The 18,244-nt window shown below is 42.1% G+C and overlaps 1 protein-coding gene across 2 annotated transcripts; it reads left to right on the top strand.

Moving 5' to 3' along the window:
• The first annotated feature begins 6,690 nt into the window (after nt 1-6,690).
• bmp4 (bone morphogenetic protein 4) lies at nt 6,691-17,055 on the top strand. 2 transcript variants are annotated; one of them, XM_022215063.2, is made up of 4 exons: nt 6,691-6,982; nt 11,009-11,131; nt 11,790-12,202; nt 14,591-17,055. In XM_022215063.2, the coding sequence occupies exons 3-4, from the start codon at nt 11,845-11,847 to the stop codon at nt 15,442-15,444; spliced, it is 1,212 nt and encodes a 403-aa protein (XP_022070755.1). In that variant the 5' UTR covers nt 6,691-6,982; nt 11,009-11,131; nt 11,790-11,844; the 3' UTR covers nt 15,445-17,055. The 2 variants fall into 2 exon arrangements, with proteins under 2 accessions (XP_022070755.1, XP_022070746.1); XM_022215054.2 differs by having other exon boundaries at nt 6,692-6,982; nt 11,838-12,202.
• Nucleotides 17,056-18,244: the final 1,189 nt, after the last annotated feature.

Genomic DNA, 18,244 nt, shown 5'->3' on the forward strand with positions numbered 1-18,244 from the left:
GTGTTGATTTTATTAGTGTTTTGATGTATCAGTCAAGCACATAATCAGTCAATGTGCTGACTGCTCGGTATTACGTACAAAGCAAGGCCATGGCAGCTGACCAGTAGTCCACTCAACACTTTGGCCTGTAAAATATGTACAAATAATCATGCTGTGTTTTTTTTCCAACCATGTTATTAGGTTGAAATAAGAACATAGTGATCAACTTTGATAAAAATAATGTAAACAGGGAAAATATGATAACAGCTACATGTCTTTCCTCCAGTCCGTTTGAGATAAACCCAAATGAAAGGTTTAATCTTTGTCTCATTTAAAAGGATTCAAAAAGGTGAATCATGCTAGAAAGTTATATTTAGGCATCAAATTTTCTGTTGCTATTACATGGTTTAGAATCAAGGGGCAACCTATAGGCCTGAAACATGACACCAGCATGCGTATGTAATTTAACTGCAGTTCCTCAAATGTCCACTTGAGTCTGACCCTAAATGTGAGTCAATTCCTATAGATGCCCATGTTAAAATGCTCAACTTTACAGCAGAAATAAACCAGTTTACAACCTTGTAAAGAAACATTTTGGTCTCAAGTTAATTTAGCCATTTACAACAACTGTACAGGGGGTGCATTTTCATACAATTCATCGATTTAAATTAGATTAAGGCTTAAAATTAGGCATAATTTTTATTCTGGAAGGAGGTGGATAGTGTATTAGTAATATTTGGCAAAGGCTTTAGAGGTTTGTGTCTTCTGTTTACTTCTGTTTTCTAATACCAGAAAAGTCTAAGGAAAGGCCTGGACAGTGTGCTTATTTGTTCAAAAATAAGCTGCAATAATGAATATGTCTAGCAGGCTAGCTTACACCAGTGGTAGCTGAGCATTACATCCAGGGCAAAGCAGTATTTCATTAAAAAAAATGTTTTTAAATTACATGACTTTGAGAGCTTGCAGATTTTGTGTTGTGTTGTGTTTTCTCTTCCTCTGTAACCGAGGACCTTAAAAAATGACAAAGAATTTCAGGTAGTAAATCTGCCTCTATTATCCCCATAAACTGTCCCGAGAGAGCAGAATGCCTGACAGCTGTAATAACAGAAAATCAGTAAGATGGCACTTATCGAAGGGTAATTTGATGTCTACAATGGAGAAAATCAGCAAAAATGAATTCAGTGAATTCAGCATTTTGTTGCCTTTGACTTAATGTGCGTCAAGTGCTTTGTCTTTTTCTTCTTCCTCTGCAACACTCTCCTCTCTTCTTGCCCATGGTTCGCCCACACAGGGATGTTAGCATATTCCAACTGCTTGGAATTCCTTCCTGCCGTCTTGGGAACACACACTGCATTTTAAAACTTGTTGGGCCCTTTCAAGTTTTATTTGAAAGTATGTAATTACGTTCTTGACCGAATAACAGGTCCCTGGAGTGATTTACATGCATGACAGTTGACAGTTGTTTAAGTGCTTCGTGATGGCTTAGACCACTTTGGGGGCGATTGAGATGCAGTGAAAATACAATATAAAGGAGTGGTAACTGGAAATGAGGGCAGAGGCTTTGACTGCACTCCCTGTCTGTTAGGTTTGGTGTTGATGTCTCACTTCGTAGCGGTTTGTTGGGACAGCTGTGGCTGGTCTGTGGTCCATTTGATGATTTATGAGGTCAGACTGACCAGACACTGATAGAATGAAAGAGCTGATTTGTAGCATGATGTGTATCAATAATTTTGACCTATTTTTCTGCTATGAATCACAATCCGTTAAGATACTGTAAGAATGGCTGAAAATTGAATTTGTTTCATTTCGGAAAGCATCTACCCTTCTTTTATTCTGGTTTGATACAGTGAAATATGCTATTTAGCTTCTTGCCAAATAGCAGCTTTGTACAATAACGTCATAACTTGGTTTTGAGACAACTGCTACATAGTCTTACTTGTCCAAAGAGAATGTCAGATATTCACTTTGAAGCTCGGGTCACAGGATCTCTCTCATCACTGTATCAGTCTACTGTGTTGCATGATATTTAATTATGTTCTATTCTGGTCAATTTCCATCTATTCATGTCTAATCTATTTTTCTCTCCACAACACAACACTTGTGAGGTTCTCTATCGCAAAGCATCCACCACCGCTGGGAGAGTTTATTTGGCTACCTCTTAGCTCGGCCTCTTAGGGACAGTGGTGTGGGCAAAGTCAATCCCTCCCCTCCTCAGATTAAAGGAGTATCTTCAAGTGCCAATCCAAACGGTGATAAAAAAGCTTTTTAATCCATTGAGAAAGTTTCCCGGTGTATACCCCCCAGACTCCCAGCATCAGGCGTTGCTCCATTCAAGCAGCGTCTGGACAGTGTTGAAGCCCAAGTGTGTCTCCCTGCACCCTGACAGAGGGAAGGAAAAGGCTTAAAAAGGCCCTCGCCGCCGCTCACTTGACCAGCTCCCTTTGATAACATCTGGCAGGGGGCAAGTTTGCACCAGCAACGGCAGGAGATGGACAGACATTAAAGTCCTGTCACTCACAGCTCCACATCATTCGAGCCTCAATCTCATACGCTGGAGTGTCACTGATGATCTCTCTTTATAACGGGTCTGATGATGTTCTCCAGCGAGAGTGTTGTATGAGATAACAGCTGCTTTAAAATCCTAATGCAAATTCACTCACTGCAATGGACTTTTAGTGACAAAATCTGAAGAATCTGTAACTTTCATCCTTAACATTCTTTCTAAAAGGAAGCTCATAGTGTTTATCTAAGCAGGGATGTCTGTTGAAGGAGATGAGCTGGAAAAGACCTATCTTTGTTCTATTAAAGGGGGGGAAGAAGCAAGTTTCAACACAGCTCAGACCAGTTCAACATCCATCCCTCTCCATTTTCTTTCTGTTTACTTCTAGGTTCATGAGTTTACATGCCAATTCCATTACAGGGATTAAAATAGTTTGTCCAATCCATCCTCAAACTCTTGCTTCCCCTTGTCCTTTCTCCCTCCCTTAACCCCTCATTCCACTTACAGACTTTTAGGTCCCAGCGCTGGGTTAGGGGGATTACAGGACCAGCACGCCGCGAACTCGAGCGCCCGAAGAAACGCGAGGCAGCTGCTTCGAAGAATGTTCCGATGAGAAATCCAAGCATTAAGTGAAAGCTGAGGTTTGATCAATGGCTGTGGCGCGTGTCTGCACTGGTGAACACTTCTCAGGGGCCGTGGAAAGAGACAGAATGAAGGTGTGTTATGACATCGGGCCGTGGGGGTCTCGGCGGCTGGGTCACCTTTGAGCTGCTGCTGATTAAGGGCTGGTGTTCACAGGTGAGCGGCTCCAAGCAGGATTTAGTGACACAAGCGCAGAGGTGAAACCACCCCACACTCCCAGCTGACGTGAAAGCAGCGAAGCACCGCTGACCTCTTCCTCCGAATGGCCAAAGGCAAATGTCAGAGGATAAGTGAGCGCCGTGACTGCTCAGCTCACTCAAAGAAAAGTTATGAGATCTGCACTTTCTGCAAACTTTCAAGACTACATTGATGCTTGTTGCTGGAAATACAGTTTGAAATGAGATATTTTTGGAATCTTTTCCGATAGAGTCCATCGCTGCTAGATCAGAGGTTCATTTCATACGTGGTGAAATAAGTCAGTCACTTGCTGCCTGTGGGTCTAAGCCACCCGCAGTTGGTAATCTCCTTCGAAACTGAGGGGGCTCAAAGAGGCTAAGCCTGGTCAACACCTCGGAAGGGACATCCGCAGCATATCTTGTGCTCCCAGCAGCCTGGTTGGTAAAACATGTCTGAAACTTCCTTTCTGGAAGAATCTCTAGGAGGCTTTCAAGCCACTGTAGGCTGCATTGTGAGATAAAATACATGGATGAAATAGAGTTTTCCATCTGTAATAGTGTGTACAGAGACAAGCAAGCTGACACTGGATATTTTAGTGTGCAACTGATGAAGAGTAGTTCTTTGAAGAGGCATAAATATGTTAAAGATATTAAAAAATGCAAACAAAGGCTTGTCAAGAATCAAATCACTTTGAATTGCTTGCATTGTAGCTTTCCAGTAAATGGTTTGTTGACGGCACAACAGGGTCAGCAACAATAAAAGTTTACAACAATATTCAGGCCAGTGCATTTTTATGTGATATTTGAATTTCTGACATAAATATTCAACATCAGAATGACTGTATTAGTTTGAAGGGTCATTTTTGTTTTTACATGATGGAGAATTTCACATCAAACAGACATCGGCCACAAAATTAGATCCTGTTACCATCAGGAAGTCCGATATCTTCAGTCACAATAAGTAACACAGATCCACTCATATGGTAAAGGTAATATCATAAAACCTATTAAAATATTCAGTGCATAAATAGCATTTTAAACGTACATGTTGGTGTGTTTTCTTCCAATTCCAAACTCGATTACACTAAGAATTTGTTTGGTGCAACATGAATTCTTGTTTCTTAAAAATAACTGGATCATTAATAAAATCTGTATGAAATAATATTAGATAAATACTCATTTTAGGTTCCAAATTGCATTTTCCAACAATTCTAAAGCATTTTGTCAAATAGAAAACAACAGTCATAAAAGGTCCGTTATATGACGCGAGTATGAACTGTTTCTTTGTGCCAACAAATGTTTCTTTTTCCATTACTGTACCGGACAGGAAGATCTTTGTTATCTGTTCAAAACACATTGCTTCATAACTCTGTTGTTTGTTTAGATGCAGCTGTTTTTTAGGCTTATCTGCAGCTTGCAGCTTGTGGTCTGAAGTTACGCTGGTGTGCATCATACTGAGGTAAGTTTGTTATCTTGTGCATCTCAATAACCTCACAGGAACATCTGGTTGTATAATGTTATTTTTTTAGTCGTCATTACATTAATTTGTGTGTCCTCCCACACATTTTTATGCATAAATACATGTGGAAAAGTGGAACTACACACGTACATGATGTGAAATATTGACAATGTTGCAAATCATACCAACAGTGAAAGACAACAGCAGTTCTAACACACTTTTTAACAGCGAGCGGGTCGTCAAGTTGTCAGCAAGTTGTAACATACAAGCAGTAATGCTGCAACTTTAATATTGTAATAATACTTAAAAGACTTTATTTATGATCCGTCTGTCTGCAAAGTTCCAGTGAGCTACAACACTTGTGTTTTGCAGACACTTCATCTGTACTCAATGTAAATCAGAGCTTCTATAATCTTAGAATATCAAATCCTGCATCGAGGCTGATAAAAAGTCATGTTTCGTACTTTTTTTAGTACACCGGTGCAACAACAGGTGATTAATCCCAGTCTTCAGAACTTAAAGGTGAAGCTGATTATATATGGATGCCACAAGAAAATCTCACCCAAATTAAGTTGCATATGGCAAGGTCCCCATCGAACAGACCAAACACTGGTGGTTTTAGTGCTGGTGAGGAAATGAAACAATCAGAGCTTGCTACCCAGCATTCCGACTAATGCAGGAGGTATGTGGTGAGAAGGTCAGGAAACTAAGTGGCTGTGAGTCACAAAGCCACACACATAAATGTACACATGCACACAATGTGGCAGTTTCCGATCTGGAGTGAAGAGCAACAGGGGGGAAAGACTTTCCAACCATGAGTGAGGAGCTCAGTCAGTCAATAATGATTCCCAAATAAAATCTCTGATTTTAAAGGCACCCAGTCAATACACAGCAGAAGGACCATTAAAAATATACTAACTTGCAAACAATGTTATTAGCATCCCAGAACTTCTGATCTGTATCAACTACTGTTTAATCTTTACAGCGTTAGAGGTTTTCTCAGAGCATGAATATGATGCTAAGAGAAAAAAAAAAGATCCAGAGCCAATTTAAGGCACTTTAATTGAACAGAAGATCTATGAAAATATACCATTCCCTCAGAACACATAATGACAACATGTCTGCATTTTCAGTACATTTATTAATACTAAAGTAACTGTCAAGTGTGTGCATGTGTTTGTGTGTTTTGAAAGAGAAGTCCGATGGAGTTTCTAATAAAATCACTGTTTCACACCTCCACCAGTATAATGGGAGTCAATCCAAAAAATATTCAGGATCATCCTTTCAAAAGAAAAACCATAAAATTATCTTTACTTAACTATATTGATTTAGCTCTATACTAAGCCAAAAACAACCAAAATCTTCTGAAGTGGGGTTTTGAGGAAACTATCTTATCAAAATCTCTATTATATGCATCTCGAGTAGCAAAAATTTGGTTTTGGGTTTGGATTTGTGACAGGTTTTTTTGGCAGTGTGATGATGGTCAAGTGAAAAGGTTAAGCACATGGCAATTTAAGAAACACTGATCTTAGAAAAGCAGTGCATTGTATTTTTTTTTTTTTTTTTTTTTTTTACATCTTTTCAGTTTTATTTACTTTTTAGTTTTGCTAATCCTGAAGTCTGGCAAATATTTTACACGTGCAATTACCAATATGTCACTTTACTGTCTGGAACCGTGCATTTAAATGCATATTGAGACTACTGAGCTGCTGTAATTCACAGTCAAATCACAAAGTTTCGCATAATGCGGAAGGAGGAAGGAAAAAACAGCGCGCAATGAGTTGTCTTTATTTAAAGTGGAGGAGGAGAGAAGGGGGGTTATCCAAGGTGTTTGAGACAGATGAGGGAGGTGGGGGTCGGAGGTGGAAGGAGGGAGGGAGGTGGAAAGGGAGGGAGGAGGAGGCAGGGAGGGTAAATTGGGCGGATACATAAAAACTGCAAGGGGCTATAGATGCTGGATCATTTGGAAAGCCTTGGCCGTCCTGCGCACCGCCCTTACGCACAGTCCTGGAGACGGATAGGAAACCCCGACGCGGAGCCCGAGCGCCGGCCTTCGCTGCTGCTTGTCCGCGTTAGAGGTGTCGCTAAAGGATTAATGAGCCAAAAAGGCACCCAGCTCCTCCTTTAAGGCTCATTTCGGCGTTTTTTCGGCGATACGCCTGGACTGCCTTACACCTTCTCCTTTCATATTCATTCCATTCGAGGATACCTGTACCTCTACTGATGGTAAGCGCTCATCAGCTGACATATTCACACATCACACTTATCAGCAGTGGAGCTTTTACAAACCGAAACATTTGAATAAAATAGGAAAGGAGTCTCGTTGACATTTTGTGACTTTAGGTTGCTGTTTGTGTGCGTTTAGGCGACTTCACTGAGAGTTTAGCAGAATCCCGGTGGAAATCTACAAGGATACATGAGTATTCAAATCGTGCTGGCGCAGAAATGAAGACAAACTTTAACAAAAGTGTGTGTTTGCTTCAAATATCGCTGTGATCCCGGTCAAGTATGGAACAGGTTAAAGGCATTTTGTGCCCGAGACTTGAGCAATGACAAACCAAGATAGTGAGGTCATTTCCAAACAGAGCGTCCGATTTTCCTGTGTTTCCTTCTCGTCGGTACAATTAAAATATTTACACCATGCAGATTTGTAGCTTTCTTCAAAGTTTGACACTGATCTCTCTTCATTATACACCTGTATGTGCCTGTGGTCGTCCAGGTATGCGTAATACGAACGATGGAGATGAGCGAGAGCTCAGTATTTCAGACAATAATGTAGAGCAAACATAGTTTATTAGACTAATTTTAACTTGATTTAATTTCAGCTTCAAATGTACGTTTTTTAACAACAATTCGTGCGTAATCGCGCCAGTCTGCTGAGCACATTTCTGCCCAGTTACAACAAAGTCTGCAAAAACATTAAGTGGCAACACGTTGCAGTGGCACAGATGTGAATCCGGTTTATAATTGTTCAACGGCGTTGTAAGACAAGGACTCACATGTTTTCACTCGTTTGTAACAAGTGATTATAAAGTGAAATTGTGCCTTTTATCCAGTAAGTCTGCTGCAGAGAAAACATTTTGCGGCCTGCGGGCGCATGGCGTCCTTGGCACACGATTTACTTTGCAACTCGAATTTCTCTGCTGCAGCGCATGGAAACAGCCGAGCCAAACTGTTGAGTATGAAAGCATTTTATATTTAAAAACGTATAAATGTATTTTATTATAAATAGCCACGTGTTTCTATCAAAAATGAGGCTCAAATTCGTTTCAGAAAAATGCAGGTCCAGGTGTTGATTTCACCTGATGTTTCCATTTTTATCTTTTTAAGCAAAGAAAAAAAATCTCATGGAAACTAGGAAGCATTTGTGATTACTAAAGTATTTTTGTCGTGCTTTGATTTAACCACATTAGAAGAAAAAAACTCGACAGGATTAATCTCAGAGAAGTCATTCAACTCATCACTTACTCGAGACTACGTGCCTTTCAAAACTCAGCTAACAAAACCATTAATCTCCTTTCAGTGATCTCACTGACTGTGAATGTTTTAATGTTGAGTTGCTCACTGGGAGAAAATAAAATCCTAAATCTGCTAAACTGTCCTACAATGAGAAGAATGACAGGCCTCTGTTGTTTTCCACACAAATTAGATTTTTAAAAAAAAAATCTATTTATTTATTTACTTACTTTGGCAAACTGGCTTTATGTGAGGCCCCAATTAGCGCTTTACCCATTTTAGCTTTACAACCAAATTATTATGAGGAAGGAAAACAAGCAATGAAATTCTATTGTTGGAAAAAAAAAGTGATGTTTCACATTTGCCCATTGCAGGATGCAGTTTGGAGAACCAGAATAATAAAAATGTGCTTTATAAAAAAGGGTGTTAGCATTAACAAGAAAAAGACCACAGCATCTGAATAATAAACACAATGATCATGTTGTTAAACTTGTTGTAAGCAGCTAAAATGATAAAATCAGGCCATAGATTTGTTCCCATGGTAACCTGTTGCCCTCCTCCTTTCCATTCCCATCTTCCCTCCCACCATCACTGTCAAATTCCTCAGGAAACACATCTGAAGAGCCATGTGCATAGTCTGATCACATTATCTCTGGTCAGAGAGAGACACAGGGAGAGGGAGAGGCCGAGGGGGATCGAGCAAAGCCAAGAGCAGTTGACTGCTGTGGCCTAATTGCACCTTGGTCTGCATTTGTTGTTGCAAGAAGTGTTTGTCTCTCACTGAGTTGGGTGTCTTTAAACATTTTTATACATCCAGGAGTGCTGCTTCACTGTTGAGGAGAATGTATGAGTTCTGATACATGTGGGGGGAATTGTTGAAATAATTAACAGGATTTGGTGTAATGTTTTATCACCGCTGGTCAAAACAGGCCAGAAAACATGAACACGCTGACTTTTTTTCCCCAGAGTTGAAAGTTACTCCCAGTCTGCCTTACATCTTCTTTCATCATCATCACACCACTTTGAGTGTCTGTCTGTTTTAGCCTGCAGCTTTGTCAGTGGCTGGTTACAGTTACAAGATGTTCTGTATGGTCAGTGTTTTTGAGTGCTATGAATCCCTGTAATCATGGGAGAGGCCCTCGCTGTACAATGAACGTTTGTTGTCAGAGATGTGCACACACACACTTACTCACACACTCAGACACACACACACACACACACACACACACACACACGTTTATCCCCCCCACCCCATGGGTAATAGAGCTGATCATGTTCTGAACCCTCCTCTCTCTCTTTTATTTTTTTTGTTTTTTGCCACAGTTCTCACGAACATGCCAGTGGTGGCACACACTCGTGCACATGTACAGACGCTCATGCATGCTCACCATTCAGCTCATCATTCTTGTTTTTTGCACACACACACACACACACACACACACACACACACACACACACACACACACACACACACACACACACACACACACACACACACACACACACACACACACACACACACACACACTAGATCTAGTGTCATGACCGAGAAAGGAGGGTCAATCGGAGGTCAAAGTCTAATGCAGTTAGGAAAGAGATCCTTGATTGCGTGTACAGTGAGCCATGCAAGGGCCGAGATAATCGCGCTGATACGAAGGCAGCCATGCTCGCACACTGAAAAAGCCACAAACTTTATGCTACACACACATACACACACTGTTTTCCTGCTAATATGCATCCTTGCTGTGCAGTAATGCTTGGTTGCTCTCCAGTGGAACAAGCTCCAAATGATGACCAAAGATGTTGCTCCGGAGCTGAAATGTTACATGGTGCTGCTGTTGTGGTTACTCAAAAAAATCCATCATTTTATTAGCGTGCTTCAGCGGCGTTTATCACCTAAAATAACACATAAAAACTGAATCATTAGAGCTGTATTGCTGTCATTGTTAAGCCTGACTCAGATGGCTGTTAAAGCTGTGGATAAATCTGTTTTTTAAGTTTTATTTGGAGAAGCTACACATTAAGCTTCCACAATTTGTTTAATTTAGTCTTCTGATGGGTATTCCAATAAAATACGCTTGGTCCTATTGTTTCATCAAATTAGGGAGTCAAATACACCCTGTTAAACACCATACCTACATCAGTGCCGAATGTTTCCTACTGATGACAGTGATGTCAAAGTACAGCAGGTCTGTCATCGGCGTCACTAAAACCTGCCTTCAAATGGGAAAGCGTTACCAAGAGATGAGGCCCTTTTGAGGTGGATCTATTTAGTTCCTTGTCTGCAAAAGGTGATCTAAGTTGCTTTGAGGGATAAAAGCTGAGTGAGTTCACTTGGAGACAGTTTTTGTAAGCAAACAGCCCTCTTGTTTTGGATGTAGGTTCTACAACTCCTCATCAAAGTCATTTTATCTGCCCTTTGGTCCGTGTGTTTCGGACGTCTTTCAGCTGAAGCTGGCAGTTATCTGTTATAAGCTGCTTTTTGAGTGGGCTTTTGGTGAATTTCCCGAATAGATGCAATAATTGAATTAGGTGTGTTTTCTGTCTGAGGTGAGTGTAAGACATTAGGGATCTGCTGTCTGTGTTGTGGCACATACCTCCTTACATTCCAGTTACAGCAAATAGCTAGCTTACCCACGAGCCAAAATGATAAGCCTTAAAGAGACACTGGGTCTCTCGCCTGCCCACACAAGCTAACAGATATGCACTCGTGCACTGCTCTTCAAGTAACTACCACCTCAAGTGTTGGCATTCAGTTTATAATTCCCCCTGTGTTTTTTTAACTGTATCTTTCAGGAACAGGGTCACTCCAACGTTCTCCTGCAGCCGCCCAGCACCACCTAACATTTCCTGGAAGAACGTGTCCATTGCCTGCTCCCAACAAACATGGACTGTTTTCCCATGCTTTATTTTCTGTCGGTGAGTAAGTAGACCATGCCATTTCAATTTGTGGCATGTGACACGTTGCTACGTCTTGCAGTCTCCCGCCCCTTTCTCCTCTCTGTCCGCTGAATCACTCATTTATGTGGCATTAATCCAAGCCTAAACTAAAGGTCCCAGTGTGGTGCTGGTCAAGGGGCGTGCATGAGGAAGAGTCTTTTGTTTTAAAAGTGTGGCACAAAGTCCTTGGCTGGAGCAGACTGTGAGAGACCGAAGCTCCTTATCGAGTTAAGAATTTGCTCCGACCCCAGGGCTGCCTCTTTTATTTGTCTAATCATAGAGAAGGAGACAAGAGGGGAGGGAGGGAGCGAGGAGGAATGGCCCTCAGATTCCATTAAAAAAAAAAAAGTTGGGTTCTTGAACCAGCTGTTTACCTTTGGAGGATGTTGCCAAAGATAAACTGCAAGTGGTCTATCTGATTGGGGACTACTTTACTGTAAACAAAGCAGGCTGGACTATTGAAACTAATTAGTGTTCCCTTAGTGGGAATAGAGGGTAAAGATGGGGTTTTACAGCTGGAGAAAATGTACAGAAATGTAGAAAAAGGGAAGTTTTACGTGTTACCTAAAATGGATGCCTTTCTCTCCCCTTCTCGTCCTTTTCTTTTTGTGTTTTCTCCCCCTCCTGCTTTGTTCAGTCCTTTCCTAATCTTTTATCTCCCTGTTCCATCTGCTGCTCCCACCAGAGACATCATGATTCCTGGTAATCGAATGCTGATGGTCATTTTAATATGCCAAGTCCTGCTGGGAGAGAGCAGCCATGCTAGTCTGATACCTGAAGAAGGGAAAAAGAAAGTACCTGGCCTGCAGGGTCGTTCGGCCACTCAGAGCCATGAACTGTTGCGGGACTTTGAGGCCACGCTGCTGCACATGTTCGGCCTCAAAAGGCGGCCGCGGCCCAGTCGCTCGGCCACCGTGCCTCACTACCTGCTGGACCTCTATCGGCTGCAGTCAGGGGAGGCTGAGGAGGCCGGAGAGCATGACATTGCCTTTGAGTACCCAGAGAGGTCAGCCAGCCGGGCCAACACTGTGAGGGGTTTCCACCATGAAGGTAAGGAAGGTCATAAGAAGTGGGGGAAACTAAAAAAGCAGAAAAGACAAAGCAGGAAATGTTCTCATGAGTAGGAAGAAGGATGACAGATGCAAATGTCAGCACTAAAACATTACACCATACTTACAGTTGCCAGGAATTCCAATAATTTTGGTAGTAGTGTCGTGCATTAGCTTGGGCGAGGGTAAAAAAAAAAATTCCTACATCCCCTGAAACATGATTGTAAGAGCGCTCCACCCATTTCGCCATAACCAAGGAATCTAAGGATGTGGTCACCAAACGCTGTCTACAGAGGGGCAAAAAAATTCTGCTAGACAAGCTCTTGAGAGCCTAATTTGACAAAAGCTCTGCGTATTTGGTTAGCAGCTCAAGGAAAAGCATACCTTCATATTACTGACTTACACTTCTCACCCCACCCAGCAGATCATGGCTTAAAAAAGCCTGTTCTTGGCCTGGAATTGGAGTGTGCTTCTGTCTCATGTCTCCACTTTATATGGCTCTTTTAGAAGGACCTTCCTCAACATACAATTATCTTTAATGCTACTCTACAGCCTTCTAAATAAAGCCCCTACTGCCAGCAATGTGGGTGCTGAGAGCAGACTCTTTACAAAGATGGAAAAACCATCTCAGAAGCTCGTGTGATAGAAAGAGTGAAACGCTAGAAGGGTTTCTGTTTATTGTGACTGCTTCGCTTTAGCAGCAAATGCAGAGGTTTCAATTAGGCTTGGAGAAAGTCCAGGTTGAGCCGATCTGTTCGTTGTAAACTGAGCTCGGCAAGATAGCCCGAAACATGTCTGGTAAATGCTTGAAAACAGCCTTCGAGATTGGCATACAGACAGACAGAGATGATGTAAAGAGAGGAATTGATCATGAGGCATAGTGAATCGAGAAAACTGGTAAGCTTTTTAGGGCTACAGAACATGTCTGCCCTTAGGGGGAGGAGTGAGGAAGGAGGGATGAGTCAGCCGTAATGGAGCTTGTCGAACACACTGCTAGTGGCAGCGCAGGCCAACGTACATGGCAGCGTACCAAAGCTAGCGGGGGAAGAAGGAGCACTGCTGCAGGAGGAGGAGGACCTTCTCCTGCCTTTTGATGCAATGTGCACACATGTATGCTTGTGTATGAGTTTGCACTCCTCTCTGCAAGCATTTACCCTCCTTCTCCTTTGCTAAACTATGTTAATAATACGCTTTGAAGCCTTTTGAGTGGGAGTGCTCGCTTTAATGGAAGCGCCATTGTGCCATAGTGTGACTGATCTGTCCAAAACACAGGGAGGCATTGGACAGTGAGCTGAGGAGACATGTTTACAGGAAAGGTTGCAACCATTCATCCAAAAAAAGATGGTGGTAGTTTTCATTCACTGGGTGCAACAGGTGCCATCTCTGTTCCTTTCATAAGCTTAAACTACACAGCAGCCAGGGCTTAGAGAAGGTGCGTGCATGCACACTTCATACTTTGAATACGCTACATTCCCTCACAAGATCTTCTTTCCCGTGGGCTTCAGGAAAACGAGATTCTACTGTATTGTCTGACTCCTTAATGATTATTCATGATGAAAATGATAAATGTCTTAAGTGAACAAACTGCAGAGCTAATCAAAAACACAGCAGGTTTTAATAATGAGAACCACCTGGGTAAGATTAGGGCCTGGGTGTGAAATAACAGGGGTGGATTGAGCAGGAAAATAGTAGACACAACATTCCTTTCCCCAACAATGGTGATCTTGCCAGAAATCTGCAGACTGTGCGTGGAACAGGGAGCCTCCACTGTGTTTATACTGTAGCTGTGGTACGTTAATCACCACCCTCCTTGTAATGCATGTTTCAGCAAAGTGCTCAGGGAAAGGCATTGAGAGAAGGGCGGTATAATCCTTATAGATAGATAAGGAAACATGGACGAAATATATTTATACTTTTGGATAAGTTAGAGGCCTTGAGAAGTGTGCATGTATGTTTTGTAGTTTCAATTAAGCCTAAGTAAGAGTGAGGAAGTGTGAGGTTAGCACAGATCAGAACTTCAAAGCTATGCTTCATTTTTTTTGGCCTTTTCAAGGCTTTATTGGATAGGAGAGATAGAGACAGGAAATGGGGAGAAGAGTTGGGGGAAGACATGCAGCAAAAGGCTGCAAGCAGAATTCAAACCCAGGCCACGTATACATGGCTCACCTGCTTAACCCATTGAGCTATACAGGCACCCAAAGCTATGCTTCATTGGTGTATTTGCTGGTATTTCTTGAACTTTGAACGGCAACTGCCACAGTTGTAACAAGATATCTTTATGCAAACTTCATATCTTTTGAGTTTTCATTCTATGCATTGCAATAATTGACTTATGGGACATTATAGAATTGTGCACTTCAGCAAAGATTTTTCTCTTGCCTGCTTTCAGAGCACATGGAGAGGGTCCATGAGCTGGACAACAGAGAATCCACGCCGCTTCGCTTCCTCTTCAACCTCAGCAGCATCCCAGACGATGAGCTGCTGTCCTCCGCAGAACTGAGGCTCTACCGCCATCAGATCGATGAGGCCTTGGCCGACTCCCTCTCAGACGGCCACGGGCTTCACCGGATAAATGTGTACGAGGTGCTAAAACCACCGCGACCTGGGCAGCTGATCACGCAGCTTCTGGATACACGACTCGTGCAACACAACGCGTCGCGCTGGGAGAGCTTTGACGTCAGCCCTGCCGTGCTGCGCTGGACTCGTGAGCGCCTCCCTAATTACGGACTGGCGGTGGAGGTTCTGCACCTCAACCAGACTCCGCACCACCAGGGCCGACACGTCCGCCTCAGCCGCTCGCTACACCAAGAGCCCGGCGAGGACTGGGAGCAGCTACGCCCTCTCCTGGTCACCTTTGGCCACGATGGAAAGGGTCACCCGCTGACCCGCCGGACCAAGCGCAGCCCCAAACAACGGGGCCGTAAGCGCAACCGCAACTGCAGGCGCCACGCACTGTATGTGGACTTCAGCGATGTAGGCTGGAATGACTGGATAGTGGCGCCTCCTGGCTACCAGGCCTATTACTGCCACGGGGAATGCCCCTTTCCTCTGGCAGATCATCTGAACTCCACCAACCACGCCATTGTTCAGACACTGGTGAACTCTGTGAACAACAACATTCCCAAGGCCTGCTGCGTGCCAACAGAGCTCAGCGCCATCTCCATGCTCTACCTAGACGAACACGACAAGGTGGTCCTAAAAAACTACCAGGAAATGGTAGTGGAGGGCTGCGGCTGCCGCTAACACACAAACTTACTAAAACGTGGACATGGACTTGGGAAAAAAAAAGCAGCATGGATGCTAAAACAAATCAGAAGGTCTTTACTCCCAAAAAATGTTCACTTGGACCCTTATTTATAACTTTTATGAGGTGTATGTTTGTCTCACTTTTTTTGTTTCTTTGACAATATGATCATATATTTTGACAAAATATATATATTTATATCTACATATTAAAAATAAATTGAGTCCTTATTTTAAACATAACAAAGCTGTACAACTTTTCATAATGTACATTAGATTGTATAAGTTTTTTTTATTGAGAAAATAGTAAAAACACTCTAAAAAGTAAAGTTTAATGGTAATATTTATTGCTTTCGTATTATATACAGAACAATATTTTTTATAAAAACATGGATTGCCTACAGTAACACATTCAGTCATATCACAAATATACCCTTTGTGAATTTTGCGTAAACTAGAGCACTGCGTGAATTTGTCACCACACAAAATTTTTAAGGAATCTGTTAAAACACTTGCAATAATTGTGCATTGGCTCTAGTTAACAAATTTACATCAACACCAGCATTATCATTTTAATAAGGCCTTTAAAGCAAAATCATTTTTACCTTAATATAAAATATCTGTAATAAGTATCCACAATAAGGAGTTACAAGAATAAAAGCTGACATTATTGGTACTACTTTTGTAACATGAATTTGATTTTTAAAAATAGTTATTTATATCCTGAGGTTTTTTTTTAATTGTGTTCAAATCACTTTTTTTACAAAATGAAAGAGACAAGCAGAGAAGTTTCTCTCATGTTCTTTCCTTCCAAAATAAAACAATGTTTGGGTTATTATCTACTATCACACCAGCTTTGAATGACGCTACATTAAAGGAAAACAGTAGAAATTCTTACCCTGTAATTCTACGTTTTCTCCATCGTATTGTATATTTTTTAATAACAGAAGCTTTTTTAGAAGTGGTATGCCATTTCAAAACGAGCAGGCCTTATTGTTCTCAAATTTCACTTTTATGTCAATTAGGATAACATGTGATGTTGGATACTCGCTAATCCAATTGCAGTCGGGGTGGGTTGTTCAGCCCGACTGTGTAAGAGTGATTCTATTGTTCCTGACGTCCCCACATTGGGGGCATGATTGTGGCTGATGCGTCCTGCCCTCATACAAGGCGGCTGAGTCCTCAGAAGAATCAAAGGTTAGACGCTCTGTCTCCTGCCTTTGTCTTCAGCGGCTCATGCCGGCAGAGCAAAGACGCCTGTCTCCAACCTGTGCCCCATCACACAATGGGCTTCTACATCACTTATTTACAAGCTGACGGCTGGCCCAAATTATATGATAATGTTTAGAGAGAGCGACTCCTTTGAACTGCTGGGGGACGTTGGCTGGGCTTTGTTTTCTCAGACAGTGCCCTGTACATCATCGTGAACCACTATTGTAAAGATGACAGTGTAGTTGCACTTTTAAAGGCTCTGTAAAGATTAAAAATGCAACATGAAAGTGTTATCTGTCTCAGGAAAAGACAGACAAAAAGCACATTTCTCCATTTCTGCTCAGTCAGAATTTACCAAAAATCTTAACTTTAGTTGTATGAAATAAATTACAAATGACACTAATTTCCCTTTATTTAATGAGAAGTCAGGCAAGTTTGTTAGTTTTTCCTACTGGAGCATGTGCAGGCCCTCGGGCCCTCTCTAATTGCTGTTGGACTTCTCTTTGATGCTTGCATATCAGGATCAAAAAGGGGTGACTCCTAAACAAGGGGAAGACAGGGAAGAATTTCATTTTGAAGTGGCTGAAGGGAAAGAAGAAGAAAAAGCTGCGGGAGGCTGGGAGCTACATGCATGTGTGTGTTCGGGAAGAAAGGGGGGAGTGTTTTTTCCAGCAGCTTGACGGTGCATTTACAGCATTTCAACCCCCTGAAGATGAGATAACATCAGCTAGTGATGGTAGTTGTCTTGCCTTGTTCTTTATCCCACCACCCTGCACAAAGACAGGACGCGTGTTTATTAAAAAGCCCAGTTTGTGAAAGCTACCATTTAGTCGGCCTTTAAAGTTTGCTGCAGGAGAAGCTTCGCCGCGTGATTGTCAACGTGTTCTTCAGGAAATCGATGAACATGAGCGTGTCTGAGAGCATGAATGGAGGTAATAGGTGGGGGGGAGGTGGGGGTCAATTACAGAATGAGTCCTTAAAAAACAGATTGAGGGCTTTGTCATTCCTATGTGACGTGCCACTCCGTCTCCTGTAAGTACTCGTTCTCACGCAATTACAGGTGAGTCATTATGCAGCGGGTCTATTGACACTGCTCGACTAATTGACTGGGGGAATTCTTCAAAAAGCTTTTTTTATTTGGATGTTCCACCGTAAAGTGAGCCAAGTGTTTACAGACAGTAAATCTCCTCCGCAGGAACAAAGGAAGATAATCCTCGCTCGCATTGCCTTGTTTTAGTGGGAGCACTCCGTACCTCTATTACCGAAATGCTGCTTTTCTTTTTGTTACAAGATGTTACAGAAGGGAGTGGGTGTGTAAAATCAGACTTTCAGGTAAGTCACGTGACTCGTCTGCTAACGGTCGCCTGAACCGGAAAGCACTGAAAACCGCATAAAGATCATCTCAAGGTATGATATTCTGATTTGTATGTTTAGCAAAGGGATTATTATAGCTGCACTTTTAACCCTGTAGTTACACAGCAGCGATAAAACCGTTTCAGCTTTCTGACAGAAGAATGAAAAAAAATCTTCCTCATTGTGTTGTAACTTGAAATATTTTACAATTTATGAGCTCTGACTCACTTTTAAT

The sequence above is a fragment of the Acanthochromis polyacanthus genome, chromosome 1, assembly GCF_021347895.1.
Source record: "Acanthochromis polyacanthus isolate Apoly-LR-REF ecotype Palm Island chromosome 1, KAUST_Apoly_ChrSc, whole genome shotgun sequence".
Taxonomy (NCBI): Eukaryota; Metazoa; Chordata; class Actinopteri; family Pomacentridae; genus Acanthochromis; species Acanthochromis polyacanthus.